At 42.1% G+C, this 22,673-nt stretch overlaps 1 protein-coding gene across 5 annotated transcripts in view; it reads left to right on the forward strand.

Moving 5' to 3' along the window:
- STARD13 (StAR related lipid transfer domain containing 13) overlaps positions 1 to 22,673 on the forward strand; it is a gene marked incomplete at both ends in the record, with an annotated part of 256,349 nt that overhangs the window by 119,275 nt on the left and 114,401 nt on the right. The window contains one exon of one of the 5 annotated variants that reach the window (XM_080612402.1): positions 15,850 to 16,018. The exons of the other annotated variants lie outside the window; for them this stretch is intronic. Within the exon in view, the coding sequence (XP_080468528.1) occupies positions 15,850 to 16,018 (169 nt within the window). Of the gene's footprint in view, positions 1 to 15,849; positions 16,019 to 22,673 lie in introns of those variants that run through there. 5 annotated transcript variants of the gene reach the window in all.

Below are 22,673 nucleotides of genomic sequence, written 5' to 3' on the forward strand. Positions count from 1 at the left end.
TCCTTTGAAATTTAGGAAGGAGTGTTCTTAAGAGAGAATAGTTATGCCTTTATGCAGTAAATGTTTTGAGTTACAAAGTTATAGAATCATTGAACCATTTAGGTTGGAAAAGACCTTTAAGATCATTGAGTCCAACCATTAACCTGACTCTGCCAAGTCCACCACTAAACCATGTCCACATCTACATGTCTTTTAAATGCCTCCAGGGATGATGACTCCACTACTTCCCTGGGCAGCCTGTTCCAGTGCTTGATTGCCCTTCTGGTGCAGAAATTTTCCCTAATGTCTAGTCTAAACCTCCTGTTGAGTAACTTGAGGCCATTTCCTCTTGTCCTATCACTTGTCACTTAGGAGAAGAGACAGACACTCACCTTGCTACAAGCTTGGTCTTCTTGTTGCAATTTCATTGCTGCCTGCCTGAGAAATCAATAATAGATAATAGCCTGAGGGCCATATCAGAGCAGGAAGCTTTCTCTGCACTTCTTTAACCCAAGCCCAAGGGAGTCAGCTGGCTTCCCTAAGAAGTGGATTTGACATACAGAGCCTCACACCCATCACGCAAGTGAACATGGGTAGGTTGCGGCAGTCACAGAGGAGAAGCACCTGCAGGAGCTTTTCACCATTGTCCCCTATCCCTTAAATCCCTGTGTTCAGCCAGGCATAGAGAAGTTCGGGAGTCACAGAATCACAGAATCCCAAGGGTTGGAAGGGACCTCAAAAGATCATCTAGTCCAACCCCCCTGCAAGAGCAGGGTAACCTAGAGTACATCACACAGGAACCTGTCCAGCCGGGCCTTGAATATCTCCAACGTAGGAGACTACACAACCCCCCTGGGCAACCTGTACCTCATATCATGAGTGCCTTTAGGCCTGTCTCAAGGAAGGCAGGGTGCAATTCCAGCAGTCTGTTTCTCACAGTCCCTGATACTCCTTTACCTCCTCACTAAGCAGAGGAGCCCCTCTATCTGCACACACCTCCCACTGGTGTGCTTATTAATGCCTTCCAGTACTGGCCTAAGAGCAGGGCACAGCCCACAGCCTGACACTGGGGATGACAGTGTGTTCCCACCTGAGCTCTGTTCAAGCAGCTGCGTCTGTTGTGGTGGGTGCAGAGCTTAGAGAGACTGGCTTCATGCTTTATGCTTTATGCCTGGATGGACACCACAGCTCCTCGATTGAGTTGGCAGGTCTTCAGCGCCCTTCCTGTACCAGCTGTCATGCCATGCCCTGGTCCTGGCCCTGCCCAGGTCCTATCAGCCACTGTGGCACAAGCTGTGGGCTCCTGGCAGCTCACTCAACTTCCCTGCAGGTCCCCTTGGTTCAGGAGACATCCTAGTCCCTGCGAGCATGCAGGCACCAGAGCCACTTGCTTTGTCGACTGTGTGTTATTTTCAGTTACACTGCATTTAAATCTCCCACACACATGATTTCTCTTCAATTTTTAAACTTTAATTTGTAGCCTTTTACTGAATGTCACTGTGTTTCTGGTATTATACGACGACTAATTCCTCTTTTCTGCGTTATTTATTTATTCATCCACCTTTACCATATCTTCTCTTATTTTTCTCAGTTGAGATTTTCAAAGCCCCATGACGCCATTGAGCCCCTCAGCTACCACTGAACAGACTGGGAAATTATATAGCCAAAAAGTCACCATCAGCTTTCAAAATGTTGGTAATTGCCATTAACATGCATAGCGAAACATATGTACATTGAACCTCTGCCTGAATTTCTGTCACATGGTGAGCTGCTGGGGGTTTTGCCCAGTTTCTTTCCTGGGGAGAACTCTTACAGTTTTGTTATCAGTTAAAGATTTGGGCCTTTTTTTGTCTGCCGGTTACATTAAGTAAAATAAAGAGCAAAATCTCCAAAATCAGCAGAAATACTCCGGGTTCTGATGTAAGGACAACTTTTATCATCCTGACTTGGCTCACTCCATCACTCCTTAAAATAAAGAATTAGTTTATAGAGAATCACAATCAAATATTTTTACATCAGCTTGGCAAATTAGTGTTTTGGTAATTCCAGTTGTTCTCTCTTTATATGTCCCTAACAGCTCCAACTGCTTTTATTTCAGAACAAACCCAGTAATTTTATTATGGCTGTAATTCAGCAGATCACTTAAATACTTTGTAAATTGAAATGGTTAAGTGTTCAGCTCATGTGGACTCATCAGTTTTGTTACATTTAACCTCTAAACCAACAGCACAATCTTTTTAAAAGATACTATCTATGAAATCAGTGTGTTAGTGAGTTCATCAGAAATGTAAAGGTACCAGAACATCCATATTTCCAGAATATAATAAAATAGAGGATACTATGCCTAATCTGATTCAAGTAGAGATCAAATACATTTCAGAATCTAGCTTATACAAGACATCGTCAAATAAAACTGACTCTGAAACATCTGTTTTGTTTTATGCAAAACTATAAGCATGAGTAATTACAAAATGGCCTAAGCTGTTTCTTTTGAAGGCACCCTAAACAACAAGGACAGCAGGACAAGTGTTACAAAGCCAAAGCATATATATTAATTGTGGCATGGCAGCATTTTAAAGAAACAATCAAATTCAGAGGGATTATAAAACAGCTGGGATGAATTGTAAGTAGGGACTCTTAATTCTCTAGATTCTAGGTCACAATAGGGGTTATAACACAAGACACTCACTCTTTCACTCTGTGTTGCTCTCTCTTAAGGGAGGATCATGACTTTTAGAGGACTGGAACCATTATCTCTTCTTTTATAGAAAGTATCAGGTTGGTGCAATTATTAAAGATCTTGAAACTGGGAGGGAGTTTATTGCTATGATAGATCAGGCAACATATGGAAGTAAGAAAGACATTCTCCAGAGAGAGATTAAGTTTTTGCCAAGGCATTTTATTAAAATTTTGGAAGATAAACAGGTCATTAATTGGGTCCAGATTTAGCTACTGCAAATTGTGCAAAGATGTTGCAAACCAGATGCTTTCCCCTATTTGTTTTTACAACCCTTTCTATTTATGGATGCTCTTATTTAATGACTTATTTCTTTAGTAGAGGGCATTGTTTTGCACCGAAAGTCTTGTCTCTCAATTAGTTTTGCCAGCAGATGCCTAAGCAAAACATACTATATTTCATTCAACATTTCCACACTATTTTAAGGGATGAAACAGTCAGCAATAACATAATAAGTAGGAACTAATCAGTGGGAAGTTACGGAATACGTTAGTTCTTGTAAAGTTAATGTTAAATTCTTCCCTGGATTCCTTAGCACATAGCAGTTTTCAGTCTTTCTCTGTGCAGACCCTGCTAGTGAAATGGTAGAGACAAAAACACCTATCCCAATGACAGCATCCTAAGACTTGGCTTCTGATGAAGGTGTGAATGCAACCCATGTCAGCATTTCGCTGGCTTTCCTGAGGCATGTGGCTCAGCCACTGATGTACCTGTCAGCCCCATTGAAGAAGCACAGTTTCAACCTGATTTCCAGATCAAGGCTGGATCCCAAAATGAGAATGTAGCAGCCAAGTGAGCTAAGCTGACAGAAATACTTGAGAAAAGAAATCTTAATTTATTTTCCACTTAGGATAAGTCCTCAGCGTACAGGCACTATGTCATGCTCTATCCGTACAGTCTTGATTCATGTTATAGATAATGTACAGGGTGGAAAGATCTGCCCTGACTTGAAAACAGTGAGTTTAGTGGGGATGCCTACTAAAAGGATTGAGCTAGTCACGCAAGGTCCTTTACAGTCAAGACAGAAATAGTTACCTCTGAAAGCAAGTCCTGTCATCCTGAAATAGGTGTGTGAGACAAGAGGGATTAATTGCCCTCTGGTGGTGCTTATTTCTTTCCATAATCCTAGCCAAGTGACAGCACTAAAGACATGCCTGCATCAGTGACAGGCGGGGAAAAAAGCCATCTTTTCAGCTGCCACCTGAGTGCATTTGATATGGAAATCAGTGAGTCACTAACATTGTGTAAGTTTTATTTTGGAGATTGCTGCTTGGTTTTAGCGTACCTGCTCAAGTAAGCAAAGCAGTAGATTGAGCTGACAAGGCACCTGTGACTCCAGTGGCACTTGAACACATACTTAAATTACATGTTCTGAAAGTAACCAGCCAGAATACATGAACCTTACATAAATGTATTTCTACATTTCCAGTTTATTCTGGGGATGCAGACTGTGAATTACACATCTTTAGAAGACATAACAAATTTATTGTAATAAAAGCTATGTGATTTTATTGGCAATCCCTGACTGGTTTAGCTAAGCAACAAGGGGAGCATCCATGCAGATTTCTACTGCATGTTTTAAAGTGTGTTTTGAGGTTCACTTTTCAGATGACTAGTTAGTTATCTGACATGTGAATGTTTATTGTACTCCATACAGTGTCCTCAGTCAGAGCAAAAGTCCATCAGCCTCAGGTATCCTGTTTTCACAACAGCTGCTAGTGGATACTTAGGAAAGAGTGTAAGTACCAGACAAGTTTATGGTATGACCTTTTAGCTTCCAGGTTTCAGTAAAAAGTTCTTTGCTGATGTTGTTAACAAACAAGGCTGCCAATTGGGAACAAAGTAAGAGGGAGGTTTACAATGTGACTGTGCACTTCCTAGCTAAGCTACACCTAAGTTGGTGAGACACAGAGTCTGCTTCCCGTTTGTAATCTTCTGGAGACGTGTAATCCTTCACATCACAATTGCTATTTTAAAAAGCTATTTTCAAATCATCTGCAGGTGTCGCAGACAGAGTTGCCTCCCTGTCACGTGAACTGTCAGTGGTCTGAGCAAAGTGGGAACAAAGTTTATTTTTACAGCAGTATGGGCTTACTGGTGGTTTGAAAGTGAAACCTTCAGGACTCCATTTGGTTTTAATTTACCAGCCTATTATGTTTGGTAACGTATTAGGAACCAGTGAGTATATTACGTGTCATAAGTTCCTCAGGACATAAAAGGAGGAAAACCAGACGACTGAAATACATGAATCTCTGGTTTATTCTCTTGCAATCCAAGTACAGAGTACACACAAAGTACTTTAAAGCCAGTTCTGATCTCAGCTACACAAGTGCGAATCCTGAGCACTTACAGGGTAATCAATGAATTCTGGTGTGGAGTAAAAGAACTCCAGAGCAGCATGGTTTGGAAACTCTTTTTTCAGGACCCAGTTTTGCCTTAATTTTCATGCCCATGTAGTTGAGAACAGCACTTACCTGTTGAAATATAATTGAAAGAGAGGGGGAAAAAAAAATTGGCAAACATAAACAGGACCAACCTTTTTCAAAGGTCAGGTGCAATTTCAGTTCTGCAATTTTTAGTTGGCCAACTTGAGATACTTCAAAGAGGTATTATGGTCAGACTGAGGAAACCAGCACTCCCAGAAAGTCAGAGCTTTGCAAGTGTCATGGAAAATAGACCCAAGATGAGTAGTTCCTTTTGAAGGTTTTGGCCAAGGAATTTTTCCAGTAAAACTACATTCCATAAACATGGAGCAACACCTTAAGCAGACAATAACAAATGAGGAACACCATGGGGTTGATTTGAAAGAGACCTGTATATTCAGAAAGTGGGACAGGGAGGAAGCCTGGTAGAGGGACGTGATAGGATGCCAGGATAAACAGTAGGTAGATGACAATATATTCATCACACTGGAATTGAGAGAGTAAAAGAAATTCATGGCTGATATGGACCTTATCAGCCAACTTTCTTGGTCTGCCTATTTCGAGCAGAGAGGGAATCAACAGAAGAGAAGAAGTCTTGGTAAGTGGTTGCTGGAGGAGGGAGGAGGATGTGCTTGGTGTATGGAGCTAGAGAGGGGAGAGGTGGAGGAAGAGAATATGCTCCAAGGTAGTACAGCTGATCTGGGGGACGGTGAGGAGGAGGGAACATCTGCTGGGGAATAATTCACCCTGCCTGCATTGCTGCAGTTTCTGGGCTCTTGCGGGTCTTTCTTGCTCACTGGAAGCATTTTCCAGAGGCAGGCTATGTAGGAGAGGAGCAGCTTGCCTGCTTTTTCACAGGAGAAGCAGTGGGGTGGCTAGCAAGGGAGCTAGGGGAAGCCCTCTCCTCTGCGTCGCTCCTCCTGTTTGGCAGCAGGCTTCCACTCTGTAAAAAAAACCCCACCTGCAGCTTCTTGACCAAAATGACTTTTTCCACTGAGACACAACAGCTCTGCAGTGTCTTTATAGTGCAGCGCAGACTGAGAGTGGGGAAAGAAAAAAAGAGTGCAAGGAAGAAATAGAAATGGAAAGCTTCAGTTGCCACAGAGAGTTGATTGCTGGGAGACAGAAAATTCTAGTCAGGGACTTGTCCAGTTCATGAATATCTGTTTATACTGTAAACTGTTCCACTGCTGGTTTATTGTGGAATGTCTGCCAGGGATTATTGTGTTATTATTGTGCTTGGGTTTGGTTGGGGTTTTTTTAGGAAAAAAAAAAAGTAATTGATACTCCTTAATCTTCTGATATGAAAGAATAATAATTTGGGATTAAAATCTATGGGCATAATGCATTCTGTTTCAGACACGCAGGGCAACTAATGTACTGTACGAAGCAATTGATGTAATTGATGCTAAATTCTGGCTTTGAGTGAGGGATGATACATGCAAATCCCCTATTCCACCTTCTTTACTTTTGAGGTTGCTAATTAGGCACCAGTACAGCTGGAATTATGCAGCCAGCTAATTGTGCAAGTGTATCGGTCGCACTTGCAGTGACGTGGTGGGTCAGCCTTAAAGCTGGGCTAGTGACCAAATTCACTGCTCATCCATACCGTTTTCTCTGCGGAACCTTTGCTGTGGTTCTGGGATGCCCAGGCTTGTGGTATCTGGAGGAGAGAAGAAAATGTCATGTGCACCCTGTTCTTCAGGTCAACGGCAGCATATACCCAGATGCTATGGGGATGGACCTCAGCTCTGTGCTGGACTCAGTGCCGCCACTTGCCCTTGCAGCAACAGCATGGGATTGCCACTTGTAAAGCCAGATAGTCCTGCACTGTACCAGGGATGCTGGATGCCATGAGGCTTAATTCAGTTTGCTTGGATAAGGAGATGGGAGAGGTAGAGGCAGAAAGGGTCACCAGTTTCTGCAGAAGGCATCCTTCCCAGGAACACTTGCCACTCTACCATAGCCTAAACTTTCACTGTGCATCAGCCAGAGCCCCAGCTTTCCTGAGACTCCAGGAAGAGTAACCAGGAAAAAGATGGCTTTGCTGTGCCTAGTGGCTGTCCTGACAATGATGGCTTGGGGACTGTATTACAAAAAATGAGACATTTTAACTGTCAGTGAATAAAATACATCCTGCAGAGTACTTCCTGTGGCGTGTCAAGCTGCAGTCAGCCCTGGAGTCAAAACCCAGGTTATCAGTTAGTGCGTATTGCTCTGTAGAACCACATCCTTGTTACGCAGCATTTATAAGATCCAATAACATGCATTTGCAAACATATTGGGAAATCTGTGGTGTTCTGCAAGTTTAGTCAATGTGTCTCATCTGAAGGAACCCACTACAGGTGTAGGACCATTTCAAAGGGTATTTATTTTCTCCTTGGTACATGAAATTACAGTAGACTAGCTTACTTCCAGTGGACTGATACTGCTTGTAAGGAAAATGAATTTGCCTACAGAATGATTTTTTCTTTTTTTGCATATGGGTACCAAAATAGTTAAGCAAGGCAATGATTACTGTTATCAGCCAGTAAGCTGGTACAAGAGACAGGTTATACAACTTCCCTGAAGTCTTACAGCAAGTCACAGCCAGGTTGTCCTGTGCCCTAACCATCATGCCCATTTGCCTCGCTAGGCTAGAGACTGAAATAATGCAATGAATATTCATTGACTTCAAGGAGTCCGGATAATTTTATGTTCCCATGCACCAGTCCCATGCTGCTGTGTTTGAAATAGTGTTGCCAAGAGCTATTCTGTTCTGTCTTGTTGGGGTTTTTTGTTTTGTTTTATTTTTGCAAACTTTGGCATGAAACAGAGATGAAAAAACCCTCTCTCAAAACCAGATCAAAACCTGAATATTTCCCTTTTTGCCCATTTCATCACTATGGTACTGGAGTCCTGTTGAAAAGAAAATAAATAGTGAAGCCTGTGAAGACTGTGAAGGCATGAACCTTCAGCTGAGATGGGAATGTTTGCATGTGGTTCAGAGTGACACCAGCGGTAAGGCTGTGTAGGGATTTACAATGTATTTGGATAACATAGGAAACTAAGTTTATCTAAACACTTTCTTATGTTATCACTGTGTTATCCAAACACTTTGTTAGTGAGACTGGGAGATTAGGATGTGTGTTAGCCCACTGCTACTTAAATATATTTACACTCTTCCTGTGGTTTAATTTTAGGAACTTGAGTATAGATTTAGCAGCTGGAGTTGCACTAAGGGTATGGGAAATACTTTTAGCTCATTCCTGTCATAATACTCACTGAATGCTTTGGCAGAGGAGTTTTGCCACCTGAAATGTCTTCCTCTCCTTTGACCTCTTTTTTGAACTCTATTTATTACATTTATTATCCAACTTTTTTTTTTGTTTGTTTGTTTGGTTTTTTTTCTTTTCTAAATTTACCGTTGAGAACCACTGTCTTTAGGGACTTCACACTGCAGGATACTGGCTATTCTTGGCTTGTGAAGAGTTCATCTAAGGCCAGTGGAGTCTATATTCATATGCTGGTGTGGTTTGACTGACTGACAAAAAATGTGATGTTTGAAAGTGAACAGGAGTAAGACCATCATGCCTAAGTTAGCAGCGAGACACTGGACAACACAACCAACCCCTTCTAATGACTGTACCCACTGGCTAGGAGTGCCTGGTCCCTTCTGGGTGAGAAGAAAGGACAGGAAGGTCACTTCCTCTGAGCCCGTCATTGTGGCCGGCAGATCACCAGCTTACACTTTACCAGCAAATGTGACAGGAGGGCATGGAGGGGTTGTGCCAAGGGAAATACTGGCTGTTCTTCAGGCTCCAGCCACAGATCACGGGAGCAGCTATTTCGATGCATTTATGCACTAGCAGTGCTGTTAGAATCCCACTTTTACATAGTCCACAGGGTGAGTGCAGCCTGGTTAGCTCACATCAGAATATAGGCCGATCAGACTACAGCTCCATCCATCCAGTATCATGTGTTGGCCAGTGGACAGACACAACTATTTGGGTAAAAATATAACACTGGTTTAAGCATGTGGGGATGCTGTATGTGTTATGTATCCTACCTGCATTCGTGTGGTTCAGGGAGGTCCTGAGCCACAAGCTGCAATTTTGTACTTAATGGTCCTCGCAAGATTTTTCTTCCATGAATTTACCTTTTTGGGTTTTTTTAACTCTCCTAAATTCTGGCAGCCACAGCATCCTTTAACAATGACTTCCAAGGGTCAGCTATGCAAATATGAAGAAATACGTATGTTCATTCATTTTGAACCTGCCCCATGATAATTTCACTTACTGTTCCCAGCTTCATCCACTGTGAGAAAAGAGCAGCATTACCAAGTGGTGGGGATAATGATGTTTGTTGGTTTGTTCTCTATTACTTTTCTAAAATGTTTTAAAATCTTTGCTTATTTTGTTCCTCCTGAGCACTTGTATTGGATTAATACAAGTGGTAATAGCTCCAGTAAATGTCATCACTGTGCCCCTTCAGGATTTTTCTTCTTTGGTATATTTATCAGCACTCAAAAGCTACAGTTTTAATGCCTTCTCGTTCAATATTGTAAGAACCTTCAGTGTTTCCACCCAAATTCTGTTTTGACTGCCAGACTAATTTGGTATTGTCATTACATTTTGCCACCTCACTAGTCAGTCTCTTAGTTAGTCTCTTTGTAAAAATCGTGTATGGATAGTGGACAAAACATGTTCCAGTGCTAAACTCTGTGCGAGTCCACTGGGAACCTCACCCCCTATGAACACAGAATATTTATTACTACTTTTGTTTCCTGTCTTTAAGCAGCCATTAAGCCACAAGTGGCCTTTTCCTTTTTATCGCTGATAGCTGAGCTTTGTGATCTCTTGACAGAGGATCTTGGAGGAGCCTTTTTCAAATCTGTTACCATTCATTTTGGTGATTTAACATCCCTGAGCTTCTCTACTGGAGGACTGATGAGAGAAATCACTTCAGCTTTCTTGCCATGACCATCTTCTTGGCTTTTTGCATGTGTCCATACTTCTGTAAGTTTGCCTGGGTTGCTGGTGGGGCAATTACTTCCTACCTGCATATAATTTATAATCCTCTTCTTGTAGTAGAGCTGCCTTCTGTGGCTGGGCCATGCCGTTAATGCTTTGTAATCAAGAGGTACTTTTTATATCGGTACTATCCACTGAACATGTGGGTCTTAAAATGCAAATGGATAGTCCTTGGATGCTTGAATGAGGATGCTAGAACAGAAGAAAAGGATATAATGTACTATTAAGAAGCCTCTTCTCCTGGTTTGAAGTTTATCAAGGCTGTCTATAAGCCTGTCTTTCATGCATAAGAAGAAGCCTTACTTAGCAGTATTCATTTTTAAAACTCCCTATCACCAGTTGACATAGCAGCTGACTTGCCTCCAGAACACATAAGTATCAGGCTCTCCAGCGAAACAATCCTCTGTTGTAACGCTGCTCAGCTGTTCTGTCTCTATCTCACTTCCTGGCAATGTCAAAATCTTGCATGAACTATTTTCCTTTTGCCCCAGTCCAATTCCTGGTAGCCCCAGATGAGCTGCAGAGCCTCGACGCCCCGGCACAGCTTCAGGAAGACAGGCAAAGCATCGCTGAGCCAGGAGAAAGCATTTCTGGCTGCTCTGGAGACCCCACTGTTCCATGCCTCGTATAAATGAGTTCGCAGCCTGTAGTAATCCCAGCTCAGCTCTCAAACAGAAAGCATTTTTCCTAAACAGCAGGCAATGAACTTCTGCTTTTAAAAGTCCCAGTCCCAGAGATGGGATTCAAAACATGTGCAGTGAAAGCCTCATCATAAACACAGCTTTGGGTTCCCTGCATATGACTTTTTTTCTTTCTAAATATGAGAAAGGAGGAGTTGCCTGCTATTAACATATTAGCTGCTGTGCAGGCATCTGTAAAGGCAGATACAGGTAAGAAAAAGGGTGGAAAAGGGGAAATATAACCCCCATTTTCAAGAAGAGGAAAATGGATGACCCAGGGAACTACAGACCAGTCAGTCTCACCTCTGTGCCAGGCAAACTCTTGGAGCAGATTCTCCTGGAATGCATGCTAAGGCACATGAAAAACAACAAGGTGCTTGGTGACAGCCAGCATGAGACAGAGCCTTGGGTGGCATGGTTTAGTGTGAGGTGTCCCTGCCCATGGCAGGGGGGTTGGAACTAGATGATCTTAAGGTCCTTTCCAACCCTAACTATTCTATGATTCTATGAAATGTAAGATGTGTGGATAGGATAGGGATAAGTTTTGTGGATAGGACTGTGATATCCTGTATAGGATATATTGCAAATACAGCATACTGGAGTTTGGCCATAATCCAGCAAACTAAACTATTCTTCTACCTGCAAAATTATAGAAGAGAATCCAGAGATCAACAAGTTAAAAGCAGATGCCTGACTTTTTTTTTTCTGTAACTTGAAAACAAGAGCTTCCGGCTTCTTCTAGCTACATGTCACTAATGTTAATAACAACTGTGCTCCTCCAGTGGTTTAGGAAGCTGTGTTGTTCTCACAGCATCAGAGCTTTCAAATGAAGAGAAGCCATCGAGTTGCCATTTAATTTTAGATGTGATATAACAAGATAAGTGCAACTAACAATAAAAGGGAAATGGCTCATGGCAGGAAGATCAAGTGGCTGATTACTGTGTGAGAACTGCAGGCTCAATCCAAGCCTGAAGAACTCTGCGCCAGGTACAACATCATGGATCTATCTCACAATTAATTAGGAGGGGTGCATTATAGGATGTGAGTAAGCTGTCCTGTTATAAATATATATATGTGGGAATATAAATGGGAAAGTGCTGTTCACCTCGACTTACTGTCAACTACTCCACTGCCTATAGCATAGCATCATGCCTCGTAATACTCTAAGGCCAAAGTGCTGTGCGTAGAAACGCACACTGTTGTTTTGTTCTAAGAGGTTGGTCCTAAGTGGTTAGCTTGTTATCAGATATATTTTAGCATTTCTAGAGGAAACCGTGCTGTTCTATTCTGATGATTACAGTACCCCACTCTGAAATGGAAGCAGATCTCAAGTACTGCCTGTGATACTTTGGTATATATAGGTAGCCCTTGGGTATTTTATTCCTGCAAATACTTTCTCTTTCACACCAAATGCAGTTTCAGGGAGAAGAGTTGGCAGAGAGACATAAAAATCAATGAACAGAAAATGAAGTGCTACAGTTCTGCCTGTGGATGCATAAATAGAAAGGTACGCATCCTTGAGCTTTGTCAGTTACAGTAATACTGCACAGGTGTCAGCAGCGCCATGCTGCATTAATAAGCCTTTAAGTAAAGATTCCTCATCTTCCAGAAGATTTCAGTATCCATCCAATCACCAGTTTTCATCTCAGATGTGATGCATAAGTATTGCACTATAGATGTAAGTGTGGGCATTTCTGATTCAGATAAAATTTTACTAATTCCAGCTGTGGTTTTATGAAGGAATCACCATTTCTGCATGGATCAGTCAGGACGTGGGTACATGGGGTTGGGTTTCCATCTCATGGGCAGGCAGAGATTTCAGGTGTGTGCTAGAGCTCCCCACAGCCTTTGTAGAACGCACGGGGAAGCTTTTATTTTGAAGCACTTTTATGAGATGCGTTAGAATGAAGTTCAGTGTTGCTCTATTAACTATTCCAGAAACAGTCTGTAGACTGAGGCTGAAATATTAATTAGCACTCTTGTGTCAAAGCTGAGGCTCCTGTAGCGCATTTTGTCTGGAAGATTGACGGCCAAAGGGGTTTCCTCGTTTGAATGGCGCTTTTTTGAAAATAAACAGTGAGTGTCAAGGCAGTCACCGAGCAGGAGACAGTAATTATAAAAGTATGCAATGAGGATGCATGCACAACTTCAAGCACAGGAGCCTTCAAACGAGCACTGCAAGACCAGCTAACTCTTGTTGTTTCTTGTTATATTTGACTACTATGCAAGGGCTGGACTGGGGCCAAAGAATTCAGCCTCGGCACAGGCAGCATTTGGCAGTGCCGAGTCTGGAGCAGCCCTCCAGCTCTGAGGTTGTGTTTGGACCCTCATATGCAAGAGGAAAGCCATGGCTTTGCAATGGAGGCTCCTCATTCTGCCCTTTGTGACCACTGAGGTGTGCTGCTGGGGAAGCTAGGAGTGCAGCTCTGCCCTGACACTCGCTGGCAGAGGACGTAGGAAGACAGACAGCCACAGGAGCACTGGAGCTGGTGCTTTGCTCTCTGTTACAAGCATATAACTGGGCTTGTTGAGCCCTTGATGGACTTGTTTCCTAGTCTATACCTTACTCAGGCTCATACTTTGGTTTTTGTTTCTTTAGGCTGCCTTTTGAAGCATTGAATTTCTAGCAGACTGCTTCTTAGTCTTCAGAAATATTGCAAGGAAGAATGCAGAATCACATTAGCGGAAAAAGTCAATGCAATTTCCAACAGAAAAAGAAATCCCTATGAAAATTTAAACAGAGTGCTATGAAATGTTAATAATTGCTTTTCCCACTAGCAATAGCATTTTGTAAGTAGAATTAGATCAAAGGACTGTAGATTAATCAAATAAGAGTTTCCCAGCATGGTGGTAATATCTCTGGATAAATCCTGTGCACACCATTGACACACAGGAGTCTCTGGGATATTTATTCTTCGAGAGACAGGAGCTGAGTGACTGAAACTGACATGGCAAGTTGGGGTGGGAACGGAAACCTTCACTCCTGCTCAGGCTCTTTCCACTTGCACCTGTGCAGCAATCCTGCCTCTCCGCTTTGCACAGCAAGGCAGGGAGGAAGCTGGTCATTCCCGCTCCGGGGCTGCCAGTGACCAGCCCTGTTTGGGAGTATAGATGGTCGTAATACCACCTCTTTTGTCTTGAGTTTAAAGTCCCTGCTGAGAGACCCAGAGAAGACCATATAGCCACGCCTGGAGCACGCACCAGCAACCACAGGACTTTAGAGTGCTGTGCATAGTAATACCAGGTTTCTAGCACCTGGAATTATATTCCTCCATTTTATGGCACTGCAAAAGGCCCATGTTGATTAGGAATATAATTCATAAGGTGTAATGAGAACAGATTGCATCACAGTAAAACCCTGCCCTAAGGGGTTTGCACAGAGTAAAGTTTTAATGAGTAATTGTGAACAAGGCAACTGCCCTCTCCCGCCTCATGTTTAGGTGGCTCCCTCTGCCCTTGCCCAGCTGGACCCTGTCATTTGCAAACAGGTCCCAGGCAATGCCACCCCACAGCCCTGCCCTGGTGGGCAGCCTCATCCAGGTTGGGGGTGGGAGGAAAGCTCTGTCATACAAAGGTGTGTTGTGACATGTTGTTGGCCTCGAGGGTGGATAACAGGACACAGTGATGTCACTGCAGGTAGATGTCCAGGTGGATTCTGGGGAGGTCAGTGTCTCCCATGGGTTGGGATGAGGGTTGATTCCCTTCTTCCTGGCTTGCAGCCACTCCAGCAGCACTCTTGGCTCCCCATCTCCCAGCTTGACACTGGCTTTATGGAAAGGGGCACAGGTTTGAGACGTGGCAGCATGGCTCCTGAGCTGTGCAGGATCCATCCTGGCCAGGCATCCTGCTGCCTCACCTCTGCCTTCCCCTCACCTGCTGCCTGCATGTGGGTTTTGGCAGGAGCCTGTTCAGCCAGGGGGTGAAAGAGCTGTCTGAGTCTCCAGCATTGCCAGTTTTGTGATACTGTGAGGTTGATCTCCAGGGCTGTGAAATTGCTTCCCATGGGGCAGCAGTGCTCATATCAGAAACTGTCTTGATCGTGAAACTCTGTTCCCTTGGCAGTCAGCTCATGCTAGAGGTGTGTTATCTAAAATATTGCTATTTTTAAAAGTAATGGAGAATTATTTGCCAGGCATACTGGGAGGGCATTTTTAGTATATTTTTACTCATATTTGCTGCCCACTTGCTGATAAAAAAGGCGATGTTGTGCTTCCATTTGATTAAATACAGAAATGGCATGTTTTGCAAACTAGGTTGTTGATATGTGAAACAATGAAAACAGATGCCCCTCTGTTAAAAAAAAAAAAGTCAAGAGACGTTATGGTGAGGAACCTGAAGAACAGAGAAAGTTTCCGTCCTTTTTCTCTCTTCCAGGCTGTGACACATTCCCAGTAACACTAATGTTAGGGACTCCTGGGTTTTGTTTACTGCTGACTGCCTGCTGCTAGGCGTTGCTGATATTTTTTTCATCCCAAGGGCTTCATTTGTACCAGTGCTTGTTGTACGCTGTGGTTTTGGGGATTCAGGCAGTAAAGGGACTGTTTCTTGGCAAACAGGGGTATGATTTTTAGAGAAACAGCAAGGGCATCTCCTCCAGAGATGAGTCAACAGCTGGGCGGCATGGAGTAGAGGAGGAAAAGGTTTTCTGCCGCCCTGCATTCTCTAAAACAGACATTCCTGAGTGTCTTCAACTTTCTCCTTTGCTTGCCAAAGCTTACCTTCCATGCGGGGTGAGCTCGGTCAGCCCAGGGGCCGCCAGAGCTGGCGAGGCTGGGACAGGCTGGCTGTCCTGCTCTGGCAGGCTGCACTTCCACAGGCTGGACTCGGAGCGATTGGCCCGTGCGGATCATGTGGGAGAAGCAGGAATCCTGAGTTGTAGCTTTTGGCACTCCTTTTTCTTTTAAAGCGCTTGCTCTTTTCAGCTCCCCAGGGCTTGTTGCCTCCCTCCTTTCATTACCCTGATTATAATCTGGAGTAGCCACAGCAGAGACCGACGCAGTGATTTTAAAGGAGCAGAGATGTTTAAGCAGGTGCCCAGGACTTCTGGCGCTGGCTGTTACTACCTAAACTCGGTGTCACCTGAGGGCCAGGAGATGTACTTGCGATTCGATCAAACCGCCAGGCGCCCTCCCTACAGGATGAGCAGGATTCTCGCCCGTCACCAGCTACTGACGAAAATTCAGCAAGGTGAGTTCCTGGCAGAAGCTCTCCTTCGCCTGGAGCTGTCACAGGGTCTGCAGGTCCCCTCTTTCTTATGAAAACAGATTTTAATGCCTCATATATCAGGCTGTTCTCCTGTCCCTGTTCTGAACTAATCTGGCTAGAGTCCAAGTTTGAAATAGTCGTTCAAACCTTTGTGCTTCTATACATGTACACGTATACTGGGAACCAAGAGACAAACACTAGTGCATGTTTAGCTATTTAACTAAATTATCTTGTAATCATAAACTATGCGGTAGCTTAGGTGCTGAAGTTCGTCTTTTCTGACTGGCAGAGCACTTACTGGCATCTGTACATCTGCTCCCATTACTACAGGTAAAACCTGCCCCTCATAACACACAGAGGGAGAATAGCTGATCATCCAGTTAAAAACAAAGCAGAAGTGCTGGAGAAGGCAGCTGGGATAACATCCTCTGGAAACAAGCATGTATAACTGTCAAAGGATTAGAAAACTTGTCACATGTCCTTAAAAGTAATTGCTGACTTGGCTTTCTGCAGCTGCTGTGCAGTTATCTAGGCAGTCATTATACATGTATTGATTTTGTTTTTCTCAATATCTACAGCACTAAAGCTAAATGCAGATTGGCCTCAAAACAAATCCTTTGGCCTGTGTGTGCAATTTCAAATCATCTTCTGACTCATTAATGCAAAGATAAAAAAAAAAAAGCTAACTGTACAGGTTTTTCCAGATTAAAAAGCAAATCAATGCATAGTTTTGTATTGATCATAGTTTTTGCATAGCGTCCTGTTTCCACGACTACCAATATCCAAAGTGGATGTGGCCCTACATGCAGAAGAAGAGTATGTAGTGTATTTGTCATGAAAAAAAAAAATCCTAAAAATAACAGTCACCTTGACAGCTTGCAAAAAGATGTTTGATTCTACTAACTAGGGGCAGACACAGAGTTAACATCATTTACTGTCATATCTGGCAGATATCATGGAAATTGGTGTGAGCTTCTGACCAGTTATATGGAGTGGCTATTTCTGTGTGCTGCTTTCCCATAAGATTCGTTGTATCCATGGATGTCAAACTCTGGCAGAAATACAGGGATATAGTGATGAAACTCTTATTGCACATGTAAAGAAAACAATGCATAATTCTTTGTCCAGCTTTTAGAAAAGATGCAAAAGATAGTTTCTGTAGCAATTAGGAAAATGCAGTTGTTTGCAAGGCAGTCTCAGGAACTGGTCGTGTTTGAAGGATACTGGTCCTCATTGCAGCTCTAATTTCAGGAAGGATATTATGTCATTCTGTGTACCCAGTGTACAGCCTGGATTGAATGGAAAGGAAGGGTAATTTATTTCTCTTCAGGTTTATTTGAAAATGTTTTGGGTGCAGTGTTAGTACCAACTTAATGTTCCAGCCACAGCTGTGGATGAGATGGAATAACACACCCCCCTCTTACCTGTCATAGTTCTGTTTAATGTTCCCTCTTGTAAATCATAACCCATCAGCTGTCCAGGACAGGCAGGGCTGCCAAAGCAACCCCACAGTGCCAAGGGTTTCAGGAGGCTGCATGGTGGGACAGGGAGGAGTGTCTGTGCTGTAGCTGTGCTTCCTGCAGCTTGTTGCATGGATGATTGGTCTGTGGTGAGTGACCTCTGCTCCTCTACCACAGCTCTCCAACCTGTCCTGCACAGGGCTGTGTGGAATGTTGTTTGTATAACATCTTGATGATGTGATATATGTTACAGTTCAGTATATGAAATATTTGTGTATTTTGGTTCACTAAGAATATGTTGTTGCTTCCTTCACTTCTTTTATTGGTGGAAAATGGACAGAGTCCACTTGGTTTAGTGTCAGTTCCTTATCGATAATGAAATTATTTGTACAACTAGACAGATGTCCGTGTGAGAGCCCATCTGTAGTAAAAACATATAGTGCAAAACTATAGGCAAGGTATGCATTTTTTTCTGCAGTGCCCCAAGTTATAGCTTAATTTTGATACTGGGTCAGTATGTCATCCTCTGAGCTTGCCTTGTTCACACTGTGAGCAGTGTGAGGGTGTGCAAGTCAGTCCCAGCAGGTACTGGAAAAGAACTGTAACATGGGTTGAGGTTTCAGCCTGTCCCTTTAGAGGTGAGTTTACCCTATTAGCATGTAGAATTTGTTACTAATGGAGTTGCCACAGAGCAACTTATGAAGAATGTATTGAAAAACACATCAGGAGATGCAAGATGACAACTGAAACTTGCTTTCACTCACCCAATTTGGTAAAACATGTAAAATCATTATTTAGTCTCCTTGAATTTGTATGTCCTTCAATTGTATATTTTAAGGCCATTAAGACAGTGTATTTGAACACTGCTACTCCTGTTCTTGTATTATCACCTCCCCAACCTGACTGTTTGAATTACAGCATATGTTTAGAAAAACATCCAGCCTGCATTTTAATATTGCTGGAATGATGAATCCTGTCTGCTTAATTGCTTTGCTAAAAACAGATCTGCCACATGAAATACGAAGTTGCCCTGGGGCTTGTTTGAATACCTGCTCTCTACTTCTTGTGCAGATATTTTTCAGTTGCTGGTGTTCAGACTGGAGACACCCACAGTAGGAAACACTGAAGTTTTTCCATCAGGACTATTTTTCCTTAGTGAAAGGAATGATTTAAAAAATCACAATGTATCCAATTTAGAATGTGTAAAGCAGTCAAAACTTCCATTCCAGGACAGGAACCTGGTTCACTAATGCAGTGTAATGCAAAGTGTTGCATATACTGCCATCATTTCAGTCATTAGCTGTATGTACTATTCTAAGCAACATTAAATTACTCTATCATATTGTGGAATACAGCTTCTCTTCCTCCTCTAAAAACATGTTTGCTGAAGAAGCTTTCATTTGTATTTTCCTTTGGTGTTAGTTAAAAATAAACTAAATGAATCATTAGAGGAATTATGCTATTTAATCATTTCTAAAAAGAAAACCACCACAAGGGAAATGAAAGGAACTAGACTGTTATTTTAATCAGATCATACTTTGAAAGTCCTAAATATTTGGTTTATGTACACCACCGATTCCTTGAGGCAGAATTATGTGGTGGCCTGTGAATGTGAGTAGTAATTATCTGTCTGATATTAAATAAGTATTTTCAAAATGTGATCTTTTGATGATTCCCTTTCCCCCGTAAGCCCGTTAGTTTCCATGCTGAAGGGGACACATGCCTCAGCATAAAGGAACAGGGTGTAGCATGCTTGATCTGAGGTATTTATTCAAACTGTGTATGCAGTAACTGTATGAGAATTCATTAATGGTTACTCATGTTCTCTTTAAATAAATAAGGTGGTAGCTTTCAAGAATTTGTACTACATGAGTCACAAAGTTGTTATTTCTTTCACACTACATGGCTAAATTCAGTGCAGAACAGAAAATATAAGAAGTAGGTAAAAAGTAATGAAGAATTAAGGTTGTACTCTGAAAATGCTAAATTGAAATCACTGACTATGCATCATGAGTGTAAGTCAAGGTAAACAAAGCCACATCTGCCCCAGCACAACCAGGCATCACCAGTAAAGAAATGTCCCCATTCATCTAAAGTAGAATTTGATTCTTAGACTGCAATTACAGTAAGAAAATAATATGAAGAAACAAATGAAAATAAGACAAATTCTTCAGTGAGTAAATTCTTGTCCGCAGTGAGTAATGCTCTGTGATTTGTCTCAGTTTATGTCCACAGGCAAGAGCAGTTGAAGAGGATTGCTTGAAAGAGAGATCTCAAAGCAGACTTTAACTGTTCAAGGCAAAATCTCCATTCAGCACTGAGCAGATGTTTTATACTCTTATATATCGCAAGCTCAATTTTGATCCTTCATGAGTACTGCTACCTGCGTGTCACCTGTGTTTGTCTAGTTTGAGTGAGCAAGTTACAGGGCATGCGAGGGACTTGGCAAAAAACTGCATTTCAGAAGACTTTAAATTTCAGCTGTTAATATAAAACAAGCTGTAATATACTCCCATATTCAAAAGGAGAACTTGGAAGTCATGTAAGTGAAAACATTGCAATCATAATCTGCATTAAAAAAGGCCAGATCACATTCTTGATATACACACAGGTGCAGAGTACCTGTCCATCCCTGGAGGTGGGAAACAGGATGCAATTATATAATTTAAGACTGTGGTTTTGTTCAAACATACAGGGAGGACAAAATACAGTTCAGGCAACCTGAACTGTAGCATTTCCCACGTTTTGGATACTGGCCACTTTACCTACACATCATTAAACCTCATTGTCTGAACCCAGGAAAGTAAAAGATTAACCAAGAAGATTCAGACTTTGTGGTAGTGGTACAAACACCCCACTTAGGTCATCTCTGACCAGTGCCAGTAACAAGCTTGTGGAGTAACTCATGGTAGCAGCAGTTTGTAGTTCCTGCGCAACACCCTCGTGCCTCCACTTGCGGTGGCCCCATGTCTGCACTCCAGCCCAGGCTCACAGGAGAGGACAGGTCTAGGGCTGGGGTAGCCTGAGACACTGGGAGGAGTATCCTCAGCTGCAGAGCTGCCTTGCAGACCTCAGCTGGGACGTGGTCCATGACCCTCTCCAGCATCAAGCACACGTGGCACAGGCATGTGTTCACAGCAGAAAGACCTTTGGGTTGGTTAAACCATATCAAGTCTTGACTAAGTCTGTGAAAACTGATTTATAGTATCATTAGAAACTAGACTCTACATCATATGAAGCTTCTTCACCGTCATCTTTCCTTCCTTACACATTCTCTTTCCTTAGGTCCTTATCCCGAAACTTAGATAAAATAGAGTTTTTCAATTAAATTGTAGAATTTATTTAAAAATATTTTTTTCTAACCTGGTACTTAAAATGGTTGAAGTATTTGTATGAAACCTTCACACAACAAATGTGAACATCCTGAGGGGTATTTATAAACTGAAAGTGCCCTGAGGTGTATTTATATAAAAAAAGTAGAATTAAATCATAGAATCACTGAATGGTTTGGGTTGGAAGGGATCTTAAAGCTCATCCATTTCCAACCCCCCTTGCCATGGGCAGGGACACCTTCCACTAGACCAAGTTGCTCAAAGCCCTGTCCAACCTGGCCTTGAACACTGCCAGGGATGGGGCAGCCACAACTCCTCTGGGCACCCTGTGCCAGCGCCTCACTGCCCTTATAGTGAAGATTTTTTTCCTAATATCTGATCTACATGCTCTTGTAAAAAGTCCGTCTCCAGATTTCTTGTAACAGCAGCGTGACAGATTGCAGTCCAGCTAATAGAAGTTTAGAAAGCTGTGCTTCATGGACAGCAGGACATTTGAAAGGGAGAAACCTTTACTGGAGTCACTACCTGGCAGAAAGGTTCAAAAGCTGAAATTATCAAGAAATACCTGTGTGGTATGTATCAATAAATGGCCTGTGTGGTACTGGAGGTCAGATTCAATGGTAGTGTTTCCTTCTGGACTTATAACTTTACAGCCACTGAGTGTCAGTGACACTTCTGCCGACACATGCAAATTGGATACCAGGAAGGAGATCTTGGTTCTTCTTTTAAGTGAAGAGACTTTTGCTCTCGATTTCACTGAAAGCAGGATTTCAGCCAAGGTGAAATCTTAACTTGAGACATTTTTGTTTTGAAATTGTTTGTGGTGAAATGAACAGCTGTAGCTGTGCTGTGTATCTCCTGTATTGATCACTGAGGAGATTTTTAATTTTCACATTAACCCATTAATTGTATAATTACAGCCAGTAATGTTAAAAGGCATTTAAACCAATTAATGCAAGATATATGCTAAATAAATGAATCATTAGATTAATAATAATTTTTTTAGCTTAAATTTACAAGAAGTGATAAGTCACTGGGGTATATAAATTGCTACATAAAAGTGAAATAGAAATTGCTCACAAAAATACATTAATTAAGAATCAGTGCATAGCACTTCTGTTATAGGAGACTTTTATGTCTGCATTTATACATAAATCCCTAAAAATTAGGTGCCGTATTTATACCATGAGCACAGTAAAAACATCTGCAGTTTTAGGTACCAGACAGATATTATTTTTCTCTCTAGGTAATAGACTTTTTTTCTTTTTGATTCCAGTGCAAACTGTGAAGTCATTGGTAGCATCTTAGCCATAGTCATTATTTTTATCTTACTCATTTGATACAGTATTCTCAGACTTTTTGTTGCACTTAAACTTATGCCAGCTGTTCCACAGAGGGCATCATATATATTTAAATTAGTGCGTACGCCTTTAATGGAAGGGACAGAGAAAACAGGTTCCTTGTACTTGGGTTATTAAACTATTGCCTGTAGTTGATTTTGTTACACTTTGCAATAGCTGCTTTTGAGGGTAAAATGCTTAATTATATGGCCTGTGGGCTTGATCCAGTATATTCTAGTTGTGTCCTTTCTTATTTATACTTATTTTACAGGTATTTGAATATAGGATGTCAGTAAATCCTCGTCTTCATGCCTTTAAAATTTTCATGTGTTGTATTTTTCACTTAAAAACCTGCTGAGTTTTCCCTTTCAGGTTCAGTTCAACAGGTCAACTGAACTTACTAGAGCAAGTCATCACAACATTAATTGCATACCATAATATAGCGAGGGAGAGGAGGGCTTGAGCACCTTGAGCTGGACTACTTAGACACTGCTGAAGAGCAGAC

The sequence above is a fragment of the Psittacula echo genome (genome assembly GCF_963264785.1).
Source record: "Psittacula echo genome assembly, chromosome: 3".
In the NCBI taxonomy this organism is placed as follows: Eukaryota; Metazoa; Chordata; class Aves; order Psittaciformes; family Psittacidae; genus Psittacula; species Psittacula echo.